This window comes from Arvicanthis niloticus, chromosome 6 (genome assembly GCF_011762505.2).
Source record: "Arvicanthis niloticus isolate mArvNil1 chromosome 6, mArvNil1.pat.X, whole genome shotgun sequence".
NCBI lineage: Eukaryota > Metazoa > Chordata > Mammalia > Rodentia > Muridae > Arvicanthis > Arvicanthis niloticus.
Window position 1 is genome coordinate 67,610,007 of NC_047663.1, and position 18,956 is coordinate 67,628,962.

Sequence of the window (18,956 nt, forward strand, 5' to 3'; positions counted from 1 at the left end):
ACATCACTGACGGTACAGAGCTATTGATGGGTCTCAGCCCCCAGCTTGCCGTCACCCTGCTCTGCCTGCTCGCATGTACGGGGAGCCCTACCCACAGACGCAGAGAAGAAAGCCGTTTAAAAGAGATCGCCAACAGTTTAGACCAGGTCACAAAAAAAGGGGTGAGTTACCCTATCTGGCACCATCTCTCCAGAGACCCAGGTGACATTGCAGGCGGTTCTAGGCTCAGCGAGCTGAGTTACTAGCGAGGTGGATGGCAGGACAAGGGACAAAGCTAAGCTTCCAGAGACCTGCTGTTGCCACCTCAGAGGCAGAGGGAGTCTTCCTGGGTTGGGGATGAGGGGTGTAGCAATGCTTCCGCTGTCCTACTTGGATTAACTTTTATCTTTCACTCTTACCCCTGCCTGTATCAAGACGCCATGTACCGAGATGCTTGTACCAGACGTCCTTACAGCAAGGAAGGTAAGTGGACCCGTGGGGTCTGCTTTGACATATTCCGGAGGTGGGAAAGGAAGGTCACACACAAGTGTCTGAATGAGAAGTGTCTGTGATAGAAAACCGAGAGGCCCAAACGAGGTGTTTTTGTACTTTGCGGAGGCTGAGTTACTCTCCAGCATGTTTTACAGTTTCGGATTTCACTAGACTTAGAAGACCTGTCAGAGAAAGCCAGGATTTATTCATTGTAACTCAGATAGGGTACAGATAGATATCTAGAGTCCTACCTGGCCTTGACACGGTATCTAGATCATAGACACACAATTTGTGCTGTTGGGTGAGAAAATTCTCTCCCCACCCCCCTATCTCTCTCTCTCTCTCTCTCTCTCTCTCTCTCTCTCTCTCTCTCTCTCTCTCTCAGGCCATGCATTTCTGAAAAAAAAAACAAAAAACCAAATACTCTTTCAAAAACAGATATGAAGATTACAGGTTGAGAAGGCTTTTTGCTTTGTCTAAGAGACTTCCTATGGTCCCTACAGGTCTCTTCTTCCTGGTCACCTAATAGCCAGCTGGGATGGTGGCCCGCTGCACTGCTTCTCAGCTCCCTTTGTCCCACCCCAGTCCCCTTCAGCCTAGTTTAGAACTGTCCTCTAGTGGGAGTCTGGACATCCCTGCTTCTGTTTGAGCATCTCTCTTCCCTTTCTGCCTCCTGCTCTGCCTCGCCCCCGCCCCTCCATCTGTAGTGGGAGGGAACAGATGTGACAGCTGATAGTGCATTTTCTCTGACAAACACATGACTGGCTACGCTGTATCAATAGCTCTGTGCACTTCAGTTCCTGTTTTCATGGAAACACACAACTGAGAATGAAAGGCCCCAAAGCCTTGACTTACCAGTGGTCTCCAGACTGTCTGCTTTCCACATGCTCCGGACGAGGGTGAGATCAGGAACGAAGCCCTGTGGGGTGGCTGGGGTCACAGCCCCGCACCCAGGCCATGGATAGAGTTCATCCCACTTCACCAGAGATCTGTCCTCTGGGATTTATCTGGATGATTTCATTTTATTCAAGATTACTCCAGGAGTCTGATGCAGGATGAGTTTCTGAAGGACAGATGTACATGTATGTATATATGTGTACATTCGTGTGCATATATATGTCTACATATGTCTATCTCTTTCTATTGATATATATGTGTATATATATACATATATATGTATGTGTATATATACATGTAATACATATATACACACATATATGTATATATACATATATATATGAATATATACATATTCACTGTTTTCTATATATGTAACCTTAAGTATTTGCTGATTCTGAGTTCTTCCAACTCAGATGGTTGCTACCAGAAGCTGAGTCTACTGACCTGCCCTAGGAAAAGCCAGGGCAGGGACCAGCTCTTGGGGACTGGGCCTAGAGGAATTGTGGGGCCTGAGGCATGAGAGCCTTTGGTTCTGGCTGCAATTCTGCCATTCACTAACCGAATGGTCTTTGGTAGGTCTTGACAAACCTTGGAGGCTTGGTGTTCACATTAGGAGATACAAAAGATGATTCTGAAGGTCACATACGGGCTGGTTGGAGGGCAATTGTAAGAGTTTAATTGAACGTGTTTGTGGACCAAAGGCACAGCCTGGCTGCAGAGGGCCGATGAGTCTAAGGAAGGGCCATCAGCCAGTCAAGCCTACATGGCTCCAAGTCTGGGTCTGGAAGACCACATGCGCCCACCCCACCCCTTAGCTCTCATGCTAGCTTTCCTCTTACTCCCTCTGCCCCAACACTTACATGTGCTTGAAAACGAGCCTTCCCTGGCTTCCTTCACACTCGCCTGTTTTGTGGTCCTTCCCCCAGCTGCTTCGGTGCCTCCTGGGTAATTGGTTTTGCGCTCCTCCCATTCTGTCTGTCTCCCAAACACTTTGCTTACCTTCACAGCGTGGCTTATTATTCTTTTCACACCCCTCAAAAGTGATATGAGGGGGACTACTTCTTTGGGGTTCCCAAAAGACTACCTTTCCAAAATCTAGTACCTTTACTTTAACTCTTTTGAGGATCAAAAATCACAGCATCTCCAGGTTGGGTAACGCAGTTGGTGTTAGAAAAAGTGTGCTGAGGTGAACCTGGGCATCACAGGCAATGCTGGCCAGGATGCTGACAGTCATCCCAGGACAAGCAAGTGGCAAGCACCAAGCTGGCTGTTATGGGAAGAGCTTCTGGGTGTCCCATCAGCTGCTGGGTTATTTCCAATTTTAAAAAGAGTGTTTAAGACTGAAGCTCTTGATATGCACTCTCTCTCTCTCTCTCTCTTTCTCTCTCTCTCTCTTTTTCTCTCTTATTCTGTGTATATATGTTCATGCATCTGTGCTTGTTCACATGCATGTTCACATACATGAATACATGAGTGCACATGTGTGTTCATGCACATAGTAGCATCCTGTATATTGCTGCCTTAAAAAAAAATAGACAGTCCCTAATTGGCCTGGAGCTTGGCAAGAAGGCTAGGCTGGCTGCCCAGTGAGCCTCCTGTCTCTCTGCCTCTCTGGTATTGGGATCTCTAAGGTACACAATCACATCCGGCTGTTTAAAAAAAAAAAAAAAAAAAAAAACAAAAAAAACAAGCAGGTTCTAAGAATTGAACTCAGGTCTTCATGGTTTCAAGGCAAGCACTCTGGCCATTGAGCCATCTCTTCCAGCCCCACTTGGTTATTTTTAACAGAGTGCCTCACCTAGAGTACTGGCTGATTAGATTGGGGTCCAATTAGAGATTTAGAAGGACTAAATTTTCATGAGCCCCAACGAGGCTGGTGGAGACAAGATGGTGGAGAGGGTTGTTTTGTTTTGGTTGGTTTGGTTTTTATGTTTGTTTTGCTGTATTGAACCCCAGGCTCTCACACTTGCTAGGAAAGTGCTCTACCACTGAGCTCACCCCCAGTTCTGATATTTACCCAAACATTAGCAGTGTAATTAGTAGTATCCCTGGCTGATGGGATACGTGGATTCATTTTTGTTAAATAAACCTTAATAGTCAGAAACCAAAAAGAAAAAAATGAAAAAAGGCAATTGTGAAAAGTGAAACAGTTTAGAAGCTGCTTGGGCCTGACAGCTCCCCCAGGTTTCACCACCACACATCCTGGCTCAGTGGGCCTAGTGTGAGCTATCAGAGTTACTAAGAAGCTCCTGATCTGTAGGCAGCTGAGTAGCCAAGGTCATGCACAAGCTAAAGGCAGCTTCTCTCCATGGGATACAGAGACTGGCTCATACTCACTCTCCATGATCTTTTGGTGAGTTCCAGGGGGAAGGCCAGAGGAAACATGAGGCTTGGAGAGACAGAGATGAACTCTCTCCCAGGTTCCCCACTGGTGCATTCTGTCTTCTGAGATCTGAGTCCACAGGAAGAGCCAGGAACTCTTAACTCTACCAATGATGGGCAAAGGCTTACCAAGGTCCAGGTCAATGGCACCTTCTCCCAGAAGCCTTTTCTGACCACCTAGACCAGGCTCCTGGCACTTTGCCCACACTGGGCTTCTATCTCTGGCTTTCTTGGGGACATGCCTTAACCCTTCATTGTTCTATGGGCGTCTTCAGACACTGCTCTCTCCCTTAGGGGGAGCCACATGGAGCATGCCCTCATCAGGTAGTCAGCCATCAGCAAACTCCATGGAGAGGCTCCAGGGCCATGCAGGAATATGCGCCATATCTGGCTAAGAGCTCACACCTTGAGTTAAAAGAAAGGCCCACCAGGTAGAAAGATGAAGACTGGGGATGCAGAGAGGTGTTCCCCACTCTACCATTTACCTAGGGGGAAGTATCCGTGACCTTACTGACTTCAAGGCTTTCAATAAAACCTCCATGGAATAGAACCTGAGAGGATTCAGAAATACTTTCATACAGACTCAAAGTTGAGCAGGTCCACATTCAGGGCAGAAAAACCTCTCAGGCAAGTTCGAAACCAAGCAGCTGACAGACCTTCTGCATCATTTCTCTTTGCAGAACACCACGGAGAACGAGCTTTTCTGCAGGGCTTACAAGGTGCTTATCAAATTTTATTCCCAACCTGAGAAATTTCCATGTTTGAAGAACAGCCGTAGTGTTCTCACGGAACTGAAGAAACTCTTTAGAGCCATCAGCAGCCTGAATCCACCGGTAAGTGGGGCAGGGCAATGGCTTGCAAGTGACTTGGCACAGTGAGAGCAGCATCGAAGACCAGTAGACAACAGCTCCTGCTCTCATGGAATGTTCTAGAGGAGCAGTCAGAAGAGATGGACAACAATACAATGCCCAGTTGTGCTCATGTTGTGAAGAAAGGCGTGAGCACAAAAGAGTAGATGGCTGAGCAGATATTTGGATTAAGTAAGGAGGCAGGCCAGATGACTGACTATCAGACAAAAGCCCAGACGGGATGCATGCACTCCAGTATGGCTGGACCAGAGTCAAGAAAGTAGGTTTAGTAGCTGGGTTCACAGGAGCCTTTGGATGCTGTCCTAGGAATGGAGGGGAGGGAAACACCTAGTTACCTACAGGGTGGAGCTCATGGTGTACACCAAGTGATATTTGTTCACACTGGCCCCTGGGTGGAGGGGGTGCATGCAGATAAGTAGAGAACAAGATGGTCTAGTGGAGGGCCATCCTAATATAGCCAGGATAGTAAAGGCAATGGCTTACCCAGACTTGGATAATCACTGATGTCAGTGCTACATACCACTTCACAGTTGTCCCCGAGGGAAAGGGACTGAAGCCTAATGTTTTTGTTAGTGAGGTGACTGTTCTAATCTATTCAATGAATGGCTGGAGGAGCTGAGACCCAATCCACAGCATCGGCATGCAGGGTGCTTCCTAAGTCGCTTGTTATTATACAATGTCCACACTCTGAAATGCATCTGCTTCCTGGGCAGAAGAGCAGTAAGACTCTCATCTTGCTTCACAGGCTGAGTGACAACAGAGCCAGGTCTGAGCCTACATACTCTGTTACTCCCTCTAATTGTCTCTGTCCATGACCGGCCCCTCCAAAGACTGTGGCACCCTGAGGGCAGACCAGTAGTGATGCTAGCACATGCTAAAAAAGCGGGTCAGAATTTGCTGGTCTCATGACAGCCAAACTCAGGGCCTAGACAGTCTGGAAGCCCTGGTTTGAACATGTTTTGGAGGCTACCATAGTCGGCTTGACCAAGGCCTGAGAGTGAGACCCAGACATATATTCACACAATGAAACGTTTCTTTTATAGACAAGCTGCGCCATGAATGAGTCCATGTTCACAACACTGAAGGACTTCCTGGAAAGCCTAAAACACATCCTGCAAAAGAAATCCTGGCAGAACCGAACCTCCGTGCTTTAACTTATGAGTTTTTAATGGTTTTATTTTTTAATATTTATATATATATATATATTTATAACTCATAAAATAAAATATTTGTATAATGTAACAGAAATGATAACTAACTCATAAAATAAAATATTTGTATACTGTAACAGAAATGATAACTAATGACACTTCATTTGGCAATAATGTCATAGTTTATACTGTTAGGGAAAGCATTTTTAATCTACCATGGCTACAGTGATGTGGGTATAAGAGAGAGCTGGCGTTCTTTCAAGGAGTTCCCACTCTCCTCAAGAACCCAATGCATAAGATCATTAGGGAGAGAAGCGGGCTGGGAAGACAGCTCGGCAGTTAGGAGTACTTGTTGCTCTTCCAGAGGACCCAGGTTCAATTCCCAGCACCCACATGGCAGCTTAAAACAATAATCCAAGTTCCAGGGGAGCTGATGCTCTCCTCTGGCCTCCTGTGGAGGTACACAGAGACCACATGCATATAGGCAACACCCACACACATAAAAACAAAATAAGAGTAGAAAGGCCAGGGAGATGAATCCAGAGGTAGAAGAGAATTGTCCTTTGATGCCCCCTCCCAAACTCCCTATCATAGATACATCTTTTTCTGTCTCTGTCTCTGCCTCTCTCTCATACACACACAAATGTGGGGGTTATGCATACATATACATTCACATACACACTCATATGAGGGGGTATGCACACACACATGCATACACACAAATGAGGGGGTATGCACACACATACACAAACACATTCACTGAGTAAATAAAACAAAGAACAGAGGCATGGCACCACACCCCACCTTCCATGGGGAGGGGTTACTGAGGCAACAGAGCTTGGTGAAACAAGAACCAGAAATTAAAAAATAATTTCTTTAAAGGACAAGGAATTGGTAGCACTTACCTGCAGTCCCCAGAAAAAGTGGAGAAAACCAGCTCGATGAAGATGTGCTCTCCCTCCACATATGTATCATACGCACACACAGTCATCATAAATATATTGAAGAAAATCACGAGATTTAAGTGTTTAAAACTAACACAGTAGAACTACAAACCTTGGCTACAAAAAATTTCATAGAGAAGCCAGACATGTGGGTGTGGCCTTAGCCCCGTGGGAGACTCTGCTGGATTGAGTGAGAATGGCCCCCATAGGTTCTTAGGTTTAAACACTGAGTCCCCAACTGGTGGAACTGTTTGGGAAGGGTTGGGAGGTATGGCCTCTTGGAGGAGGTGTGTCACTGAGGCAAGCCTTGAGGTTTCGAAAGTCCAGGCTATTCCCAATGTGCTCTCTCTGCCTCCAGCCTTCAGACCTAGACATGAGGCCTCAGCTGACTGTGCCATCATGGGCTTTAACCCCCAGAAACCTAAAGCCCCAAATTAAACACTTTCTTTTATAAGCTGCTTTGGTCATGGAGTCTTATCACATTAAGAGCAGTAACTAAGACAGCAAGTAAGACAGGGCAGGAAGACTGTTTAAAGGGCAGGAGTAAGCAGAGCACAGGCAGGTATACCTCTGTGAATCTGGGGCCAGCTTGGTCTACATATTGAGCTCCAGGACAGCGAAGGGCCTGGCTTGTTTCCAGGCAGCCACATACTGGCCCACAATTGTCTGTAACTCCAGTGGATTTGACACCTCTGGCTTCTGCGGGCACTGAACTCATATGCATGTATCCACGTGCAGACACACACATCTACACATAATTTACAAGAAAAAAATAGACATGTGGTGGTGTTGCACACCTTTAATCCTAGCATTTGGGAATCAGAGGCAGGTGGATCTCTAGGTTCAAGGCTAGCCTGGTCTACAGAGCAAGTGCCAGGACAGCCAGGGTTATACAGAGAAACCCTGTCTTTAAAAACTAAATAAATATTTAAAAAAAAAAAGAATGTGAGTTATGAGCAACCTGAATAAATGGAGATTTTTGCCTCAGCTCTGTGTTCTCCACATATATATATATATATATATATATATATATATATATATATATATACATATGTGTGTATATACATACACACACACATATATATTGATTGGGGCTGGAGAGACAGCTCAGTGGTTATGAGCACTGACTGTTCTTCCAGAGGACCCAGGTTCAAGTCCCAACACCCACATGGTGACTTGCAACCATCTGTAACTCCAGCTCTTGGGCATCTGACACCCTTTTCTGACCTCTGTGGGCACTGCATGCAGAACACAGACATGCATGCAGTCAGTGCTCTCATATACACAAAAGCAACATGAACAAATCTCAATCTTAATTAATGCTGTTATTAAAAGGGAAGGAAGTGAGAGGAGAAAAACCAACCAAACTCCACGCCATCAAACTTGCCAGTCAGAAGATGCTTTGCAGTATCTTCTACTAGAGGGATCTAGTAACAGTGACTTGGCACTCTTTTGACCCTCAATCACACACATGTGACAAAAATTAACACCAACACTGACATCACACCAAAAATACATACCAACTTTTTAACCCCTTCAAAATAAGGGAAAAAAATCAAAAGCTTAAAATCTCACCCTGACCACAGTCAGTTTCACCCTGCCCACATGAAATACCAGCATGCCAAGGGCAATAGCGGCTTCTAAGGCCAATCGGGGAAGCTATGCAGTGAAAAATTTAATTTCCTCTCTCTTTTGATTGAAACTCATTTGCATGTCCTGGCTAATGTGAGCCGTGTCTGCCACAGGATATGAGTTGTGGGTTTGCACTCGGTATATGAGGCCAAGATGATAAAGAAATGGCTGTCAAAAAGAAAGACCTAAAATAGACCACAGGACACAGGCAGGCTAGGTCAGTCAGTCACACCCAAGCTTGGATGACCAGGACACACTAACACTTTTGTTTGCATCTAGACAGGGAGCCCTGGACTCTGGATTTAAACATCCAATCATCGGCCTCTGATTCAACCCAAGAGAAGAAGAGAACACAAGAACACAGGTAAGGACAGTCATAAAACATGCGTGGAGAAACTGGAGGATTAAGTGAAAGTCATGAGGCTTGTGATTGGAGCGGTTACCGAGGCCACTAGCCACAGACGGTGCTCAGTGGAGCATGCTTGTCACCGACAGTGAAGGTGGAACTGTTGGCCCGCTCTCCCATGATGCACAATCATCTCTGCCTTTGCCCTCAGCCAGTGTGGATGGGTTATCGCTAACTGGCATCTGGCAACGGGTAATAAGTACCTCATGGATAAATGCCTAACAAAACCATATATAGCTGTGTCTTGCATTCTTGGGGAGCCATTAAGAAATCTTGGCCTCTGATAAAAATGCCACAGGGATACTCCAGCAAAAATGCCTCAGCAGATGAAGGGGCTCACTGGCAAGCTTGAAGACCCGAGTTTGGTCCCCTACATGGTAGAAAGATAGAACTGACTCACAAACTGGCCTCTTGTCACCACAGGTGCTATGAAGTGCGCATGGACTCCTGAGTGTGCATTTGCTTCTTGTTATGGTCTCGGCACTGTTGCCTGTGACAGCGGTTTTTCTTCACTTCCTACCCCTGAGCTCTCAGATGGCATCCCATAATATCAAGATCCTCTAAGGACGAGGCAGCTCAAGGCAAACTGGAGAGCCCAGCTTCCTCATGGATGAGGCACAGCACGGCCCCTTAGCACACAGGCCAGCATCTCAACTCTGTCAACCTCCACCCAGGGCAAGGCACGGGCTTTCTCTAGTCTTGGGGCCAGTGTTGAGTTCATTTGCAGGGTTAACGTATTCAAGGCAAGGTAGAGTTCCACTCTCAGGCACTGTAGCCCTTAAGTCGTCTTCATTGCTCACATTCCTAAACTGGCCTCTCTGGAATTCAGCTGGCCATGGTGGCACACACCTTTAATCTCAGCATTTTGGGTCTTAAAAGACCAAAGACAGGTTTAAAGTAGATTCCCCCTCTTGCTGTACTAGGGCTTGAACCTATGGCCTTGTGCACAGCAGGGAAGCACTTTACTATGAGGTATACCCCTAGCCCTCTTGGTCTCCCACCCTGAGACTATGATATTCTCACCTTAGCTCTCCAGACTGCCTTTGTGTGTGTACCCCAACCATGTATGTACATGTGCCTTTAGACTACCAATGAAGCCCAGACAATTTCCTGTCACAATTTCCTGAAATTTTCTTTCTCAATCACTATCTTACTTTTTTTTTTTTTTTTTAATAAATGTTAGCGTGTGTGCTGCATGTATTCCTGAGTGTGCATTTGCTTCTTGTTATGGTCTCGGCACTATTGCCTGTGACAGCGGTTTTTCTTCACTTCCTACCCCTGTGCTCTCAGATGGCATCCCATAATATCAAGATCCTCTAAGGACTTTACTTTCTTTTTTATGTTAGTGTGTGTGTGCTTGTGCCGTGTACATGTACACATAATATGTGCACCTGTGTGGCATGCTGTGAGTGCCGGAGTGCAGTTAGTTCTCTCCTTCCTCCTTTACATGGGTATCAGAAATGGAACTCAGGTTATGAGGTTGTGCAGCACGGGCCTTTTACCCACTCAGCCATCTCCCCAACATCGCTTCCCTTCTAATCAGCTCTTCCTGCCAGTTTCTTCCCAGTGCAACCTGCAGAAGGAACCTGTCCCTTCTTGGAGAGAATCTTTTATGTACTGTGTGGAAGTGTCACCTGTCAATAAAAAGCTGACGGCCTATTTCTTGCCTCAGCTAATAGGGGGGTGGAAGGTCCAGTAGAGAGAGAGGAACTCTGGGATAGTCAGACTTGGGAAGAGACTCACCCCGAACTCTGACACAACATGCATGAAACTGAGGTGAGGTAAGCAGCCATGTGGCACTAAATGGTCAGTTAAGGTATCAGGTAGTCAAGGGATGAGCCAAAGCTCATGGCCTAGGTATTTATTCATAAATACTAAGTCTCAGAGTCATTATTTTGGGAACTAGGGTATCACTGGAAAAGTCTGAGGTTAAACCTTCTTGTGCTTTATTGGCCAGTGTTAAAGCAAACGAAAAGCATGCTTTCATGCTGTGCCCAGTGCATGCAAGTGCCCATTTGGCACTGTGTGTGAAAGACATGTTTGCTCCCTTGGTCTAAGAGTGGAAGCTGGCACTTCTGCCTATTGTCTTTCCAGCCCATGACTGGCATGTCTGTTCTCAAGGGCACACACTACATGCCACAGGGCGGGAGGTGGTCAGTAGAGTCCTCCTGCAGCACAGGAGAGACAGTTTAATTTTTATGATTTTTGTGTGTGCATGTGTGTGGTGTGTGTGCGAATGTGTGCACTTGCCCGTGTGAACCCAAATACACAGTCCAGAGGACGACACTGGGTGTCCTGTGCTACCATTCCACCTTATGCCTTTAAGACACGATCTTTCACTGAAACCTGACTGTCTGTCTCCCCAGTAGTGCTGAGGTCACAGGTAGCAATGGCCATGTTCAGCCTTTAAATGAGTGCTGGAGATGTGAACTTGGGTCCTGATGCTTCCTCAGTCAGTGTCCTCGCCACACTGAGCCATCTCTCCAACTCCAAGATCCACTTAAGAGGGCACCAGGGCACTTAAACATTGCTAGTGGCAAAGCAAGCTGGGGCAGCCAGTGTGGAGGCTCCTGAGCATTTAAACACAGATGACTCAGCTGTAAACCTGATGGACTGAGAACCCCACGGAGATGCCTGTACATTCACAGTCATTGTGGCACTGCACAGTCACGAAGATATGGAACCAAGGTATCAACAGATAACCAGATAGGGAATGTGTTGTTCATACACACAACGGAATTGTGCTTAGGCGTGAAGAATGACATCATGTTTACAAAAAAGTAGATGTGGCTGGAGATGTTAAATAAAGCCAGATTGAGAAAGACAAAGTTTTCCATTTTATGCAGAATCTGGATTTCAATCTGTATCTTTAGAGCATGTGTACATGGGTAAAGTGGAAGAGAATTAAGAGAGGCAGGAGAGGGGCTGGAGAGATGGCTCAATGGTTAAGAGCTGTGGCTGGTCTTCCAGAGGACCCAGGTTCAGTACCCAGTGCCCACATGGCAGTTCACAACTGTCTGTAACTCCGGTTCTAGGGGACCTGACACCCTCACACAGATACATGCAGGCAAAACACCAACACATATAAAAAGAAAAATAAATTGAGAGAGAGAAGGGGGGAGAAAGAGGAGAGGGGGGAGAGATCATCAGGGATGGGGTGGGCTGAACAAGGAGAGTGGGTGAAGGCAGCTAATTAAACACATTATTATAATGATATATGTTAGCAATTCTTCTAGGCTTTACCCCACAGTTACCTGGCAATAGCCAGATACTCCTGACTTAACTATAAAAGGGGCTGTTTGTCCCCTCCTCTCTTACTCTCTCTGACCCCTTTCTCCCTGTCTCCCCTTCCCCCTCTCCCCCTGTGTTCCTGGCCCATCTCTCCTTCTCTCCCCCTCCCCCCCCCCCCCCAATCTGTCTTTCTCTCTCTCCTCCCTTCCCAACACCCTTTCCCATGCCCTAAATAAACTCTATTCTATACTAAACCCATCTTATGGCTGGTCCCTCAGGGGGAAGGGGTGCCTCAGCATGGGCCCACAGAGGTACCGCCTTCTACCTCACCATACCTCTATTAAACATATCCTTAGCTCTTTCTTTTTATAAAATACAACAGTATATGTGTATCAGGATGCCACAGTGAGACTATTTTGTATGCCAACTTAAAGAACTAACAGCAAAAAGGAGGTGGTCCAGCCAGTGAGGGGCAAGACTTGCTGGAGATTAGAAGTTGAGGCTAGTATAGAATTTCTGCATCATCTCTGGTACCAACTTTTAGGTTGGGTTAGGCAATATCCTCTTTGTTAAGATTGATATCAGACTCTGAGAAAATTTTATTCGGTTGTAAAGTCCCAGTTGAGTTCTTAGCTACAATCGGAGAAATGCAGCCTTTGACTAAACTCAAATTTCCCCAGCCCTCCCAAGAGGCTGGGGGAGGGGAGCAGGTGTGGGAGAGCGTCTGATCTGTCCTATGCTTCAGCGAGAGCCATAACCGTGTTTGGGTAAGACGACGTGATGTTCTGATAACACTGATAAAAGTAACTTGAAGGTTGGGTCGCAGGAAGCCCAAGATAAATGCTGAGAGGAAACAGGTTGTTTTTGAAGTAGCCCTCTTTACAATCACTTTCCCACACGAAGGGAAGGCTTGGCTTCTGAAGGAGGACAGAATACCTCATTTGCTTTGCAAATGAAAGAGTTTAAGGGGGAGCAATTCTGCTAATCCACTCACAAATCTGTCTGGAGGCTCTGCTCCCCCTGCCTGAAGCTCAGGCGGGGGCTTCAGAGCCCTCAGACCTGTTCTTGCTGGACTTGGATTGACTGTGATCACCATTCATTCGGATACTACCCAGTTTTACAAATGAGTTTGAGTGATTCACTGGAAAAGATGAGGACAGGAAACAGTAGGGTGACTAGCCTTGGTGGCCTCTGCCTCTGATCTCAGCACTCAGGAGGGGGTGGGGCAGAGTCAAGATGATCAGAAACTGAAGGTCATCCTTGGCTACACACAGAGTTGAAGGCCAACTTGGGCTGAATGAATCAGTCTCAAAAAAGGGCGTTCTGGATGGGACGAAACTGGATTGGGGAGGGGTGTTGTAGAGAGAGATGGTTCAGAGCACATAGTACTTTTCCAGAAGATTGGAATTCGGTTCCCAGCTCCCATGCTGTGTGGTTCACAACTGTCTGTAACCCCAGTTTGAGGGAATCCGACACCCACTTCTGATTTCCATGGGTAATTACACTCATGTGTACATACCTCCCCACCTCACCCTAACTCACTACAAAAATAAAATCTTAAAAGTGGGGAGGGGGCATGGCTGGAGAGCACGCTCAGCAGGTGTGATTGCCAGCACTCATTTAAAAAAAAAAAAAAAAAAAAAGCTGGGCATAGGAGCTCTGCCTAGTCGGACCAGTGAGCCCCAGAGCAGTAAAAGACCTGCACCTGCACACAAGTGAGCATGTATGTGTGTACCCCAAAACTATTATTAGTCTTAAAGATGAAAGGGAATAGGAAATGGTGATTCAGAGTCCACCAGGCAAGAGGCAAGGAGGCAACCAATGGATCTTACAGTTCAATCAAAGAAAAACTTGAAGGCTGGGGAGACACCTTAGAAATTAAGTGTACTGGCTGCTCTTGGGTTTGGTACCCACATGATGGTTCACAGCTGTCCCTAAGTCCAGTTCTGAGGGACCTGATGTTCTCTTCTGACCACTGCAGGCACCAAGCACACTCACAGTGTACGGATTCAGGCAGAACATGCAGACACACAAAACAACCCAATCTTTAAAAATAAAAACCGTGAAGACACCCTCTTCCCAGAGGACTTTCAGAGCTGTCTGGAGCCTCACCTGAGTGTCCAGCCGTGTCCCCCAAGTAGCTGTCTGTAATTCTGCCCTAACTGTACATGGTCTTGGGGTCTTTGGTAGGGAAGGATGAAGGAAGATGGCCCCCTACACAGCCATGGAGAAGCCATCATCCCAGCACAGCCACACAGCACATGTGGTGCACACACGTGCAGGCAGACACACATATCAAAATGAAAATGAATAAAGATGTTTTAAGACAGTAGGCATTGGGGAGGCATTTATTTCTCATCTTATCATGCTGTGTACACAACATTGATATATATTTATAGCTTGGACAAGTACAATTTATACATAAAATACAGCTCAAATGTGGATTCTGAATTAACACAGCAAACTTTGTGTACAGCTTGTATCCTGGTCAGTATTACAGTCGAGCTACTCAGGGACTCACTGATTCTAATTAGTCAGACTGCAGGGCCAGCTCAAAGGCACTAGGAAGAACTATGGGTTCTAGTATTTATATTAAGAAGGGGTGGTGGAGAAGCTGGGTTCAGTGATGCATAAGTATGATCCCAGCAACGAGGAGGTGGAGGTAGGAGAATCAGGAGTTTAAAGGCCAACCTGGACTACATAGAGGGTTTGTGGCCAGCATGGACTACATCAGACTCTATCTCAAAATGGAAGAGGGAGGAGGGGAGAAAGTGGGCAGACACAGGTGTGTGTAAATGTAAACTCCACCCATTCCTTAATTCACAGCTCTATAAGGAAAAAGGTGTTCCTTGTGTTAAGAGTTCAAAGAGAAAAGGAGGATGGGCCACACAAACCTAAAATGGAAAGAAAATTGCTGAAACTATAATTACAACTTTAAAACATGTTGCAGATGAAGTAACACTTTCCCCTCTCCTTCCAAACTAACCTTGATCTTCTGGTTGCCAAAAACATAAACTTGAAAATCACCTTTTCCAGAATATAAATGAGACAGCTTACCAGAGGACTGTAGGGCAAACACCGGCTGCAGAGCCTTCCTCTCAGCCAAGCCTGAAGATAACAGAGTGGACACTGAGTGGAAAGACCCTGACTGTCAGGGTATGTAAGTGCTGAGCCAGCCACAACACACTATACAGTTCCTTTCAAATAAATAAATACTACTTTTTAAATCAAGGAGAAAAGGATACGCATCAATAGCCTATTTATAGATCTGTTCCACTCATTTTAAACATTAAGAAGGGGTTTGTCCTACATCTCTATCCATTCATGAAATTAGCACTGATAATACAAATGATTCCATTTGCAAATGAAGACACAGTCCATGAGAAGCAGCCGTGGCCTGGCTGTGGCAGATGTGGGCGTCCTACCTTCTTCAAGGGACCACTCCACGGACCTCTCCACCCGGCGAGAACTGAGTTTGGTTTTCAGAAAATGAACAATGTCCACCTGATTAGAGTTTTAACATCAATGCTTTAATAAACACATGGCTTGGTAGAATAACATACACCTGCAATCTCAGCACCTGGGAGGCTGAGGCAGAAAGATTATGAGTTCCAGGCCAGCCTGGGCTAACACGGAGAGACCCTGTCTCAAAAAAAATAAGCAAGCAAACAAAATTACTAACTCAAGATGCTTAGAGAAGTTTCTAATATTTTTAGTTTTATGGAGCTATTTTTGTTTCTGTGGTAGGCTTTAACTAGATTTAATTTCTCTCATGTTTTAGCTTAATTTACAGCAGATATTCCTTCTAGGCCAAACTGAACAGTTAAATGATAGAAACATGAAGTCATTAGATTCTCCTAATTACTAACAGTTAAATTTACATCATTGTGAAATTTGACATCATCAAGATGCTCAGCTCACATGAGCCTTTGCCATACACACACACACACACACACACACACACACACACACACACACAGCTCATCCAGTCACAGCAGGCCACACCCACCATCTTGAAGATGCTGCCACATGGCCATGCTCACACCAGCGCCCTGTACATACAGGATACTTAGGGCTCCAATTCAGAAGAGCCTAAAACTGTCCCACCATGTTTCCACCCCCTCGCCAGGGCTGCACCTCTGTTTAGCCATCCACAGCCACACAGAGCAATGTAGTTATAAGTCATTATTTATCCAAACTTCTTAAAATCATAGCAATCTAATTAACCCTAACTTGGGAAGGATTAAAACTTTTGCAATCAATAGCTCAGAGTTGATTGTATAATTTCAAACTTAGGTTTAGAAAGCAGATGACCTTCAAAAAATTTTATAAGTAAACAACAAAACCAAAACTTTCCTATTTACTATAACTTATCTTACTATACAATGAATTTAACTTTTTTTTGTGTAGAGGAATACCATCTAACTGGATTAATCAATACAAGAAATCCAGAAGAGTATTTTTATATATAAAATTTATATATAAAATAAAGAAAATTAAAAGGTATTTTTTTGACTTTGCTTCATTTTCTGAAAAATGAGACTGGTCTCAATTTTTATAGTTACTTCCATCAAACTTAAAATTCAGATGAGGGAGTACCTGTAAGCCATCTGTCCAGGGAATTTGTTAGACTGTACCTGTGAACAAAGGTAAGTGGCCAGTGCTGGCTTCAGGAGAAGTGGGAAACCAACATAGGGACAATGGCTGAATGTGGAGTCCGAGCAACAAAGTGGAGGGTGGACAGAGAAAGCACGCACGCATTCAAACTGCATCTTCAAAGTGTAAACCTGCAGAGCTGTCAGACTTCACAATGTCCCACAGGAGATCAATAAAGGCAGTCACTGCACACTTAGATGCAATCAATGTTAGTATAAAGTCGGACTGCATTTAGACAGGTCAGGCAGGTGCAGAACCAAGTCACTGCTTAGATGAGCAGCCTAGACTGGCACAGGACACAGGACACAGGACAAGGTGATCTGCTATATGCTGTGTGCAAACAAGACAGACTTGGTTCTATTCTGAGATTGTTTGTCTAGATCCACAGTAGTTGAGTACATAGCTAAGACATTCACGTACAACCAGTGCCCTTACTTCCTGCAGAGCAGTGACAGACACAGTGCGCCAAGCCCAACGGTCATGAGCTGCGCACTTACAAGTTACAGAAACTTAAGGATCTAACAGATTTTAGGAAAATTGTTATTTCCAGTCTCTCTCCATGATTTACAGCTTCCATTATGTGAACCATACAGGTGTCCTCAGTGTCTTAATTAAGGAGTTCTCTCCAGGCATGAGATATCACTCTTTTTTATTATTGTAACTTTAATTCTGTAACATTTACTGAAGTAAAGAATCAATTACGGTCTCAGGCTTTGCAGAACGCTTTCTGTTAAGAGAAGAAAAAAACGCAAGGTGAGCGATTTTCCCTAAGGGACTGAACTGTCAACAGTTTCTGTGGCCAGGATCCATGAATGGACCAACACTGCCCATGCTTGACCATGGCAAAGTTTGGTTGCTACCCATTTTTTCCGAGTAGGTCACTGAGAGCAAGCATACAGTGTTCCAGAGTGGTGAGGAGCTGGGCGCAGACAAGGTCAGACAAGGTGCAGTCAGGTGGCAGCTAAACTTATCAGAAATGCCCTCTGGTCATCTCCTCCAAGGATGCTAATGGTACAGGCAGCCTCAGAGAAGCAGGAAAGAAGTCCCATTTCCCAGGTGCAGATGCAGAGCCTACAGGAGTATCTCATGCACTTCTTTGTTGCTGTCCAGCACAATCAACTGCATGCCTCTCATGAAGCATTGCATGTTTTCTTATTTCTGAGGAAACTACAGGGTTTTTTTCCAGGCCTTGATTCTGTTACAGAGTTGAGTCTGCATCGTATGTTGGCCCACAAGTATTTTCTTTACCTTAAGTTAAACAAGAGGCATATATTTTACAGTGATGCCTTATAAAAACTATATCAAAACAGCTTGTCAAATTATTTATTTTAAGATCTATACAGTTTTAAAAATGTAGCTGAGTAATCTGGATCCCCTTTTAAAAGGCAAAATAGTCCAGCAATAATGGGGCCTCTGTTCCCACACTAACAAGGAACAGACTCACTGGACTCACTCTTCCGGCTTGTTCCCCTGCCCTCCTCTGCCTGTCTCTCTGTGAGGTCAACTGTCTCATTATGATTTGCCCCGTTTGAATTGCATCTTCTTAATAACAGGTTAGCTCAGAGAAAAGCATCTACTAACAGCAGAACAGGGGGCTGCAGAGATGAACGTGCAGCACTCAAGGGCATTTGTTACTTTCCCAGAGACCTGAGCTCACATCCCAACACCCACGTGGTGGCTCTCGACCAACCATTCCAGGGGACCCGACGCCTGGTGCATATATAAACATTCAGGAAAAACACTCATATATAGATAAAATAATATTTACATATTTTTAAAGCTTCCATGTATGGATTCAGTAGGCATATAAAAAATTTTGAATCATCTACATGTTATAAAGTGCAAAAATCTTGTGTATTTTAACATGCAGCTGACTCCTTCAAGACCTAGTTTAATGATTCCAATTTTTTTAGGATTACATTTAAAGACTATGTAACACCAATTAACCACCCTACATGTAAAACAAAAGTCTTGTAATTGGTTCAAATTAGCTCAATGTAGGAACACAAGGAGCATTAGCCCCAAGCCAGGTTTCCCACTGAGCTTATGTGATGAAGCACATACTACACAACTATAAAAACTGGTGCTAGAGAGTCACACACTTCTCGTGAGATCTAGGAAATCAGTGTCCTTGAGGCAATATCTACTGTCAGAAACACTGACCAGCTAAACACACAGTCTTTTGGTAGTCAAACTAGGCAAATTAATTAGCATTTAAGTAGGAGAATTAGTGTACAAATCAGGACCCTGAACAAGAGAGTAGGTGGTGGGTAACACTAGGAAAGAACAAGGCAGCAGAGGCTAGCTCTGCTCC

At 45.1% G+C, this 18,956-nt stretch overlaps 2 protein-coding genes across 5 annotated transcripts in view; one reads left to right on the forward strand and one right to left on the reverse strand.

Annotated features, from left to right (window-relative positions):
* The first annotated feature begins 26 nt into the window (after positions 1 to 26).
* Il4 (interleukin 4) lies at positions 27 to 5,776 on the forward strand. The gene is made up of 4 exons (XM_034505057.1): positions 27 to 161; positions 415 to 462; positions 4,434 to 4,586; positions 5,666 to 5,776. Exons 1-4 carry the CDS (start codon positions 27 to 29, stop codon positions 5,774 to 5,776), a joined length of 447 nt encoding a protein of 148 aa, XP_034360948.1.
* Positions 5,777 to 14,318: 8,542 nt separating this feature from the next.
* Kif3a (kinesin family member 3A) overlaps positions 14,319 to 18,956 on the reverse strand; it is a 34,292-nt gene continuing 29,654 nt past the window's right edge. For 3 of the 4 annotated variants that reach the window (XM_034504920.2, XM_076936852.1, XM_034504917.2), the window contains one exon: positions 14,319 to 17,369. In XM_034504920.2, coding sequence (XP_034360811.1) covers positions 17,321 to 17,369 — 49 coding nt within the window. In that variant the 3' untranslated portion in view covers positions 14,319 to 17,320. Of the gene's footprint in view, positions 17,891 to 18,956 lie in introns of all 4 variants that reach the window. The other variant, XM_076936853.1, reaches the window with a different exon arrangement.

Excerpts from the sequence above, each read along its gene's own strand:
- Il4 (XM_034505057.1), top strand. The coding sequence starts at position 27 with ATGGGTCTCAGCCCCCAGCTTGCCGTCACCCTGCTCTGCCTGCTCGCA. Across the intron at positions 162-414 it reads ACCAGGTCACAAAAAAAGGG|ACGCCATGTACCGAGATGCT; the intron begins GTGAGTTACCCT and ends GCCTGTATCAAG. Across the intron at positions 463-4,433 it reads ACGTCCTTACAGCAAGGAAG|AACACCACGGAGAACGAGCT; the intron begins GTAAGTGGACCC and ends TTCTCTTTGCAG.